This window comes from Trachemys scripta, chromosome 5 (genome assembly GCF_013100865.1).
Source record: "Trachemys scripta elegans isolate TJP31775 chromosome 5, CAS_Tse_1.0, whole genome shotgun sequence".
Classification (NCBI taxonomy): Eukaryota; Metazoa; Chordata; order Testudines; family Emydidae; genus Trachemys; species Trachemys scripta.
In genome coordinates, this window is record NC_048302.1 from 12,351,615 (window position 1) to 12,362,739 (window position 11,125).

At 39.4% G+C, this 11,125-nt stretch overlaps 1 protein-coding gene across 1 annotated transcript in view; it reads left to right on the forward strand.

The window, feature by feature from the left end:
* The first annotated feature begins 2,601 nt into the window (after positions 1–2,601).
* The window catches only part of GRSF1 (G-rich RNA sequence binding factor 1), a 54,911-nt gene continuing 46,387 nt past the window's right edge, over positions 2,602–11,125 (forward strand). Inside the window, exon 1 of the mRNA XM_034771359.1 lies at positions 2,602–2,649. Within this exon, the coding sequence (XP_034627250.1) occupies positions 2,602–2,649 (48 nt within the window). The remainder of the gene's footprint in view (positions 2,650–11,125) is intronic.

Sequence of the window (11,125 nt, forward strand, 5' to 3'; positions counted from 1 at the left end):
AGTATGCCTGTCTGCAAAAACACAGCACCCCTGTCCAATTTTCTTGAATATTAACTTTAAATAGACAATACAAGTAGAATCAGTAGTTTCACTCAATTTGATAAAATTCACAGAAACAACACATCTTGGATGATGTAAAGAGGCTCACTCTAATATGGTTCTCAAGCTTTTATATTGGTGACCCCTTTCACATAGCAAGCCTCTGAATGTGACTCCCCATTATACATTAAAAACACTTTTTTTTATATTTAACACTATTATAAATGCTGGAGGCTAGGCAGAGGCTGACAGCTCACGACCTCCACATAATAACCTCAACCCCAAGTTTGAGAACCCCTGTTTACTTTGTTAACTAGAGAGATCTGATTTTATTAATGCACAATATCTCTCTAAACAAAGCTATTGTTTCTGATATTTACATGGCAGTGATTTGTAAACCGCTAAAACTTCCTAAATAAATATTTGTTAAAAAGGAACATCAAGTTAAGTGGCAAAATGTGACCTAAAATATACAATATACATTTTTAAAAGTTTTGAATGCATTTTAGGGGTCCTGCAATTGATCTTCTTTCACTTCCTTTCTGCATGCTGAAGCCCCGCCCCCGTTCAGGTAGATTCCTACAGCACAATGATAAGAAGCCAGTGGGAACATCAGCATCTGAAGAGGCGGTAGCCTTTAACAAAAATCACAAGAGAGGGGAAGGCGAATCAGCTGTCTCCCCCACCCCTCTAAGAATCTGGGGCAACTCTGGGGAGTGGAGGGGACAATCCCACCCCGCAAAGACTGGGGGGACAACTGGGAGTCAGGCCGGGCTACCTGTGCACACCTAACAACCCACCCACATACATTAAATGATGGGGCACGTACACACACACACAAATTGTAACATGTTGTAATTTTCCTACCAAACCCCCTTTTTGGGTAAAACTATTATTTTTAAATAACAGAGAAAATTAAGCCCCAAATCATGGGAGTGATCCCTACATTTCATTTCAATGGAACAAGTGTGAGAAAAGCAACATTTTACCCCAAATCTTTCTGTAGGTTAGTATTATTTTTACTTCCGTATGTAGCTCCTGACCAAAAGCAGGGCTCTAGTTCTGTTATGGTCTGACTGGGAAAAGAGAGTAGAGTGAGAAGGATTTAGAGTTTCTGGAAACTGGACATCACTCTGAGTCTCAAGGCCTTCTTTGACTCACTGTGCTCGTAAAGGACCATACAGCAGTGCTATTGAGGAATGACTTCCTCAATCCTTGGCTAGGCCAGAGAGAGCACCTGTTCACCTCACACATGGACAGTAACACACATTTTTGCTCCCTCTAGATTTGTAGTACCATACACTATTTGGCCTGGCTATGTGAGTCACTCAAACTCCAGCTGGGATAAAATGATGCTGCCTACCTTCTGGGCAAAAAGAGAGACAGATGAAAGCATGTGACACCTACTTGTGGATCCATGTCCCAAAGAAATTATTTTTATTGCAATGGCAAGCTTGGCAGCAAGTGCTGCTTGATTCACAGATTCCACACGCAACAATCTCACCACACATTAAGTCAGCAATTTAAATGATGTGGATTAAAAAGAAGATTCATTTAACATTTCGAGAGGACAAAGCCACATGAGTAACGTGACATAGTCCTTGCACAAGTCTCTTCCATTCAACCCCCCAAAGCAGCACCGCCATACATTACTATAAATTAGGGTGACCAGATGTCCCGATTTTATAGGGACAGTCCTGATATTTGGGAATTTTTCTTATATCGGGACCTATTATCCTCCACCCCCATCCTGATTTTTCACACTTTCTATCTGGTCACCCTAATATAAACTATAACAGCTCAACAGCCACTCAGTCTGTTCCCAATGTCCTGGGTCAGTGCACTGACTGAAGGCAATCAAGACAGTCTACTACAAGTCTCAGATGTCAAGATGAATATTCAGTGTAAAATCTGCCCACAGTTTTACCAAACAGACAAACTGGACAGTGGGAAGCAGACCACTCAGTGAGCTTATAGTGCAAAAGGCAACAGCAGTTTTGTTATTTCATTTGTTTCTGAATTATCACAGTTTCAAGGGCAAGGTCTGTCTGGAGTTGGAAAGAAGTTCCCGATATAATCCAAAGCATTCTAAAAAAAATAGTTTGTGATTAGTTTGCTGAAGAACCATCCTTGAAAATTAAGAATTGATAAGACTGGTTGAATACATGCACAGACCAGATGAACAATGTGCAAGACATGAAAATTGGCTGAACAAAGGATAGCCAGAGGCTCCACCTTTTCTCTAAATACGAAGTGTCTGACTAATTTGAAGCCTATCCTCCTTCCCTTTTGGCTGCTGGAAGCAGTATTGCCAACCCCAAGCATTCAAAATGGATGAGTCAGGTTACAAAAACCTCATGAGATTTTACAAATATAATATATTTTGGGCTCTTAATTTGCTGTTTGTTATTTGAGCCTTCAGGATACACACACATCACATTTTCAAGCTTTTCTCTACAACAATGAAGTCTAGAAACGTGCTTTATTTAAAAAAAATTAAAGATGGGATTCTTCCATAATCTCCTCTCTCTATGTGCGGGGTTTTGATGGAAAACATCGAATATGGCAAGACATGACAAAATCGCAAGTATTGACAACACTGCAGAAGAGGTATTTTCTCTCTCTCTGTATTCCTGCTTCCTAACCTAAGAGTTTCCAGACTGCTCAGGGAGGAGGTTGGGCCTGTGCTAATCTACCCAGCCTCTGTTTTTTAAGGCCCTAAAAAGTGTTTGTCTGTAGATGCATGAAGTTAGCACAATACTGGTTTATACTCCGTTCATGTTTGGAAGGTTTTCACCGCAACTCTCAGGGCCAGAAAATCCTATGTTGTGTGGTGATTATGAAAAAAAGAGAGATGGGAGTAGTAAAATGCTTAGATTCTGCAAAAATTGATAGCTCTCACTTGGAAAGCCTTCCTACCCGGACAACATGTGGGGTTCCTCAGATATCTGCCACTATATCTCCATCCTGAGCAATATTAATAAATGCTGCTTGCTAACACAGCATATTTCCCCCAAAAGCAGAGAATTTTATACCACACCATGGGGAAAGTATAGATCAGTCCCATTTCACAGGGAGGGTAAGTGACCCTGCCAATATCACACACAGATTAAAGCGCAAAGCCTGGAAAATAACTCAGAACTCCCATATTCTGACCACTAGAATAGACTCTGGGATAGCCCCTTTGCTATTCTAGGCCTGGACTTTCTAATGAAGGGACACTCCCAGTTGCATCAAACTGTACAGTAGTTTTCAGAATAGCAATATACATTTGGACCCAGGTTGCAAAATCCCAAGTCATTTTCACCTGTAACCCAATTAGGATTTGAATCCAGGTCTTCAAAGATGACAAATTAATAGCCTACTGTACTCTCTCACTACTCGCCTGAATTATTTAGAAAAAATAGCGCATATACATGGCCATTTTATTCTGCTTCCAGTCTCAGTACGAAGTGTCAGTTTTACTTCCTTCTGTTTCCCATCAAGCAGTGGCATTAAACTGCTGAGGCATACAGATGTAAGATACATGCCAAGAAAAAACAGCCAATGGAAACTTTTGATTTCTGACATAAAGCTGTCAAAAACACATCCCAATATTTTGGAGAAGGGGCTTGAGAAGGGGAACATCTGTGGAAATGAACAGAATGCCATACTATGCCAGTTACGAACGAGTTCACCTAGACATCCCTTCCATTCACCACGGTTTGTTGTTTTTAGATTAAGGTAATTCAAGGGTAAATGCTTTTTTATTCTAAACTGCAACTGGCAAAAGTCTGGTATTAATTTTTAATCCCTGGTATCCAGCATCCTTTCTATTACACACACACACACCCCTCTGGATACAGTCGAGTTGCTATTTATTGTTTCACCTGCCATAAAATAAAATGGCAACTGCAAGCCCTTTGATAAATGTCTTGAAAAGCTGCCATTTCCCTTAGCTGCTAATATCTGGTATAAATGTAACCATTGTACCTAAAGTAAAATGTTGGAGCTCTAGACTTCAAACAATAACTTGTTCGGGGGACGGAAGATGTGCTGTTCCTCTCCTCGAGGCTAATAACATAGTATTCTTACCTAGAGACAGCAGCAACCAGAGTTTTCAACAATCTCGTCATTCAGGAATGCCTTTTACCCTTTCATGCGAGGTGCACGCCTACTGTATACCAAGGCTTCAATCAGTTGTTGACGTTACGGAAGACTTGCACCACCTTGCACCTCTTCCTCATTCCCAACTATTTCCCTAGGACTTGTCAAATTTTGCAACCCACGCAACAAGAATTAAGATTTTCCCCATAGATAGGTCCACCCTGTTGTAGTAGTGTTATTCAATGAGCCTTCTGGCTAATCCTTAAGAATAACTATGTGATACTACAGTGAAAATACTGATTTGGCTTCCAAACATTTTCAGACAAACTCAATCACACTGCCTGCATCTGTAACTTTCACTCCATGCGTCTGAAGAAGTGAGGTTTTTTACCCACAAAAGCTTATGCCCAAATAAATCTGTTAGTCTTTAAGGTGCCACCGAACTCCTTGTTGTTTTTATGGATACAGACTAACACGGCTACCCCCGATACTCAATCACACTGTATTTCATTCACAGCTCCTGCACACTTCAAAATAAGACAGCTTTCCAAATCCTCATTTGAAATGCTTCCTGGAGATTCTGCTGTTTGACCCCACTGTGCCAGGAAGGGAGCTTCATTTCCTGGTTCAAGCGCCTGCTCTTGACCACTTTAAACTGAAGACAATGCATGACCACACCTTTCTTTCTGGCTTGGTGCCCAAGACCTAGGTCAAGGAGGAATGTTACAGTACGCAACGTGAAAAAAGGCTGGTCAGGATACTCAGAGTGTGTGTGTATATTTAGCAACTCCTACTTCCCAGTTCCAGCCTGTTCAACTCCTACGTACACTTAGAAGTGAGCAAAAATGCTGCCAACGCTTGCAATTTTATTGCAAGTCTTCTGATGTTTCTCTTAAAGCCCCAACTCCTCCAAGTCATGTGATTCTGAAAAACCTCAAATTTCAATGAAAGAAGTTAGCCATCATGATTGCTAAGAAAAACGTGAATATGTCAACTCTAAAGCCTCAAAAATTTTGAGGCAAATAAAAAGCACCCCGCATTTATAATTTTTAAGCCAATTATGATTTTTTTAACACTTGGGGTTGGCAACACTGGCAAAGTAACAGATGTTATTTGTTAGGGAAGTGGCTTCTTAAATTTCTGCTAGGTGAATTCTAGACTTTGGCTTTGCTTTAAAGCAAACCCCAAGTCTAGAATTCACCTAGCAGAAATGTAACGAACATACAAATGTCAGAAAGAACATGCCTGTGTTAGAAAGAAAGAAGGAGCAGGTGTTGTCTTTAATATTGGGTTACTGAACACCTTATCTTAAACGAGGGCAGAAGGATGGCTTTGTGGTTAAGGAACTATACTAGGATTTAGGAGATCAAGGTTCAACGCCTGGCTTGGCCATATGCTTCCTATGCAGCAAGTCACTTCGGCTATATCTACACTACAAGCTAGGGATGTGATTTCCCTTGCTCATGTACACATACACATGTACACTTTCAATAGGCTAGCCCAAGTATAAACAGCAGTGCAGCCGTGCTAGCAGCGGCAACAGAGACATGGCTGAGCCATGCCAAGTACAAACTTGACGAAGTATGTACTTGACACAGCTAAAGCTGCTACCATGGCTACACTGCTATTTATGTTTGTGCTTGCTCACGGAGAGCTAGCGTGAACATGTGTACACGAGCAGGAGATTCAGACCCCTAGGTTGTAGTGTAGATGTAGCCTTAGTCTCTGTACCTGTTTTCTAACCTGCAAAAGGAAGATTACACTTACCTTACTTCCCAAAATATTGTCGTCAATATTTGTGATGTTCACAGTTACTATGGTGATGGGAGATCACAAGTACCTAGACAGAGTTGTGGTATCGACAGGAATTTATAGGTTTTGCTGCAGCATTTCTCCATAGTGCAATGCAAACAAAGTGTGGCTTCTAAACCAGGAAATAGGCAAAGGTTGGATATGCTCACACCCTGAAATAAATGCACCCATGTTTTTACATATGATCATTTCATGTACTTTTGACCTCTGGGGAACCTTCAGAGAGCAATGCAAGTCAGAGCTGGAATCACTGGATACTACTGTACCAAGTTCCACACACTGTAAAACACAGCTGAACTGACTCTCGGAAGAGCCTACTGGTTGTAAAAGTGGCTTAACTTTATAAAGTCTTCTCCACAGTAGCACAAACAGCAGCACTGAAGAAGGGGGAGTGAAGAGAAAGTGAAGCTGACAGGATGATTCAACAGGGAAGAGCTGAGATCAAAAAGGCAAAAAGCAGGTCACAATGAAAAAGGCTACAGTCTTACTTAGATCACCCAGACAAGCAGAAATGAAAGGAGGGGGCGCGGAGGGAGAAATGGAAAAAATGGCCATGTTACTTATTTATCTCCCTTAGATTCTTCCACAGCTTTTTCCTCATGGCCTCCCCTACAAGAAGACTACAACATTACTGATTGAATGGTTATTATGGCTATTTTTTAAAAGGTACCATATATTTCATCATTATACATTAAGATGAAACAAGTGGCTATTCAATTTCATAGACTTTCATTTATTACTTGATAGCAACAGACTATGCTACAGCTTTAAAAGGAAACCAGCAATAGCCTGTTCATTAATTAACACAAACTATACAAAGCCTAACAGCCAAGGGGCAGCCTGTGGGCCACAAGCGGCCTTCAACAGCAGCAGTCAGTAGTGAGTAAAGCCTTTAAACAGTGCAGGTCTCTACACAGCAAATATTGTAGCAGCAGAGCACTTAGTCAATTGCTTCCTGGTGCTCCTGTTTTCACCGATTAAAAAGAGAGACAGGAGATAAATCAATCACAACGTGGAGATGAAGTTTCCTTTTGGCACAACACACACTGAAGAACTACAATGGACCAAGAAGTCAAAGAGTTGGCTGGGTGCCATGTCAGGAAGAGGGCAAGGGGCCCCTGAAACTGCTCTAGCAGCCAAAGCAATTCAAGCTTCCCACAGACTTTGGCTCTTGCAGGTACAGAAGGTAGGGTTTATGCTGCCCTTCTCACCCAAAACAAACTGATCTACAATTCAAAATGTCACATACAGATAAAACAAACTTACTGTATTTCCCTGTATTCTGAAGGAAAGGAAGAAGAGAAAAATAAGACAACAGTTCAAATATTCAGTGTCTGTTGCTCTGTGTTGAGCAGCAAGTGCTCTAGGTGGAATCAAACAACTGGTTGCAGAAGTACAAGTTTAATCTCTAAAAAGCATCCAGAGCAAGGGGGGGAAATACTTTTCACTGTTTACAGGAAACAAATTTCTTACGGTACCTCTATTACTTCACACTAGAAAGTGAATAATACCGTATAGATTCAGAGTAGTTAGAAACAGAAGAAACCTGTCACCTAGTCCATCTCCCTGCTAGTACAGGATTGTTCCTTACAGTAAATTTCCTAGGGTTTTGGCCAGTCTGAGCCAAACTGAGAAGTTCCAAGTGATGAGGCTTCCACAGTTTCTCTAGTTGTGTTATTCCACAGTTAAATAAATCTCATTGTCAGGAAGTTTCTCTCTTAGCTGTAGGCTCTTACTCTTAGTAATACCCTTATATATCACACACAGTCTCTAAGCATCTTTGATGTTTAAGTCTACACACATATAAAGGATGCAATATTTCCTACATCCCTGTAGTTGTTTTCCAGGCTATAGGTATTTTGCTCTTTTATACTTTCCTCATAAGTCAATATTTCTAGCCTCTTCTCTGAATTCCCTTCAGTTTGACAATATCTTTCTGGTAACAGTGTCCACCACTGAATGCATTATTACAGGTGAAGAAATAGCAAATATGGGAGAACCAATTAACAGTTTATTTGGCCTTTAAAGAAGTCTTTGACAAAGTCCCTCACAAGAAGCTATTCAGGAAATTTTACTACACATCTTTCTAATTCAATTTTATCTAGCACACTTACTTCTAAGTCCCTTTTTATTACTTCTCTATACTAATTGATGTGTGCAATTCCTCCCAATCTACAAGCATGTTGATGAAATTCATGTATGCTCTGGAAGAGGGAGAACACTTGAAAGTGTTAAGTAAGACCACTCCTACCACTGACCTTCACTAGCTCACTAGACACCTCTTGCCCCAACTCAATGAATTGTTGTTTGTCATTACTTTTTCTTTATGGACTTTCAGACAGTTTTAAAAATGACCTGGAATAACTTTTTCAAAGACAGTTTAAATTAATTTTTCAATTAAATCTGTGAGACAGTTCCAAATTCCTTCTAGAGTCTAAATATATCTATTGCATTCCCTTCCACCAAGGGTATTATAAAAAGCAAATCAAGTCTGTCTGGTATAATTTCTTAATTACAAACTCCATGTTTCCTGTTGTTCATGATTTCACTACTCTCTAGATGTCCAGTGACTTTTCTATCTGTAGTAAAATGAGGAAAAATACCAAGTGAAATTAGACTCGCAAGAAGTTAAACTGCCAGGATCAGTCTTTGCTTATTTGAAAACAATTTTTAAAAATCAATACTTTGCTTTCTTGAAGATGTCCATGATTTTTCAAATAGAATTGTCAGTAGTCCAATAAATTTGTTGGACAATTTCCTTTATATCCTAGGATGTATAAGATACGTTGGACCACTTGTGTAGGCTCATTTTTTCAAGTATTCATTTACCTATTCTAAAATTGATAGTAACTTTTTTATTTTTAAATATATGAACAGAGTTGGCCTTCCTAGTCTACTGTTCAAACTTTGATATTTTTCTACAACAGAGGTAAAGAAGGGGTTCAACATTTTAACTGAGTCACTAACTTAATTTTACTTATAATGAATTAACAGGACTACTTTCTCCCTAGTATTACTTTTTCCACTTACTATGTTTGCATACGTCCTTATTTCTTTACACTAGCATTAACTTGCTTTTAAAAAAGTCATAGGGCAAATTCAAAACAAGAGTTAAATTTTCACCCAGTTTTATTTTCAAAATTACTTAGAGGGAAAGAGTTGGACGATATTTGCTTTCTTGACAACCTGTAGGTATTAAAATATTCAGAACAAGGTTCCTCCCTCCTTTCACTGAAAAGGTTCCAAAAATTAAAAGTTTAAACGCAGTCAAGTTTTTCCACCACAAGCATCTGGGCATGCAAACATGGCAGAGGACTCTGGGAATCACTCAGTAATGTCTGAATATGCTAAACAAATCATCCAAGAAAGGTTAAGCAATAAATCATGCAGATTTCTGTGAAGCCCATCTTCCCTAAACATAAAATCTGGCCTTAAAAAAGAAATTGGAATACTTTAATATTTCTACCGTACTTGAATGTAAAGTACATTCCCCTTTACAGAAGCAGAGCACAATACAGTTGTAAATATCAGGCCATCAGAAAAGGTCCATATGCCACTGAGAAAGATTCCAAGTGCATCCTGCAACAAGAATGAAAACTAAGGCCATGCACCATGCAATTTATGCAATGGCAGACTAAGATTAGTTGTCAGTAAAAGTAGAGCCCTGCAACAGTATTTTTATAATGTTAACAAATGCCAACAACATGCTCAGTACTGTACAGAACATGGAAGAAAACAGTTTCTGCTCTGCAGATTATACAGTCTAAATATAGACAGCAGTTCTGTTAGATTTGTCACATACAGGTTAAACACGCAGAACAGAAAAAGTGTAGAAAGAAGGTCTAGACTGCTTGTGGGATTATAATGTCAGTGGGCTTTCAGAAGTCTTGACACAGAAAATTCTTGCAGAAGAAGTTAGTTCTGAAGAGATTCAAGTGTAGAGAGGGAGGACACGTGGCAAACGTTTGGAAAGGCATTCCATATAAGAGTAGCATAGGTGAAGTGACAAGGGACAGGCAATCAGGAAGATGGAGAGATACAAGCATGTGCACAGACATGTAGGGATCTGAGAGGATGAGGAACCTGCACTTAATGCAATGGTAAGAGTGAGACAATGGAGTGTTTCAAAGAAGGTAGGTAATGTGGTGGGGCCATGGGATGAAGGACAAATGGGTACAAATAAGACAGACAGGACAACACACATGCCCAGTGTCCACAAGAGATCAAACATGCCATGCGGGCAGGGGACTGGACTCGATGACCTCTCTATGAAGATTATAAATCACCATTACTGATGATAAAGTTATGTAGATTCCAAAAGAAATTAAAAAACACACCAAGCCCACTTTTGATACCAAGTCTGACTGCAACTACACAATAGATATGAGAAACATTAAAAAAGAAATGACATACAAATGTTATTCACAGACTCATATAGGTCTAGGCTAGATGATTAACAAGACTTTCCCATTTTTGACTTCTCAGTGCTGTAGTGTTCACTACAATACTTCCCTCGCCTCCTATTCGTTATCCAGTCAAGGTGAAAATGTTTCATACAACAGGCTTCTACCTCTTCCATTGAGATATTATTCTATAATTATACAGATCTCATCGATAAGAAATTTCAAGCCAAACTATTCTTAATGTCACTTCATTATTTCTAGTTATATTCCTTTGCAGCCTAAATAATTTATTTGTGATATTAACATCCTTCAAATCTATTTAGACACAACATAATGGAAGGCAGGAATCATGGATTTTCAGAACTCAAACTGTACACAAATTCTTGAAGTTAATGAATTAAAGAGCAAATTAGAAACAGCAAACAAAACTGAATTTAAGGAACCGATTTGATATTGTTAGTGCACAAAAAACAACTGTAACTGATCAGTACTTTTTTGAAAAACACTCTGTGAATAGCTAAGGCAAATCCAACCGGACACACAAACGGTTGACCTGCAGGGGCAGAGTTTCTTTTGTTACCACGCTATCTAGATAGTTTAGAAATAGGGTTCAAAGATTTATTTATCAGAGGGGTAGCCGTGTTAGTCTGAATCTGTAAAAAGCAACAGAGGGTCCTGTGGCACCTTTGAGACTAACAGAAGTACTGGGAGCATAAGCTTTCGTGGGTCAGAACCTCACTTCTTCAGATGCAAGTAATGGAAATCTCCAGAGGCAGGTATATATC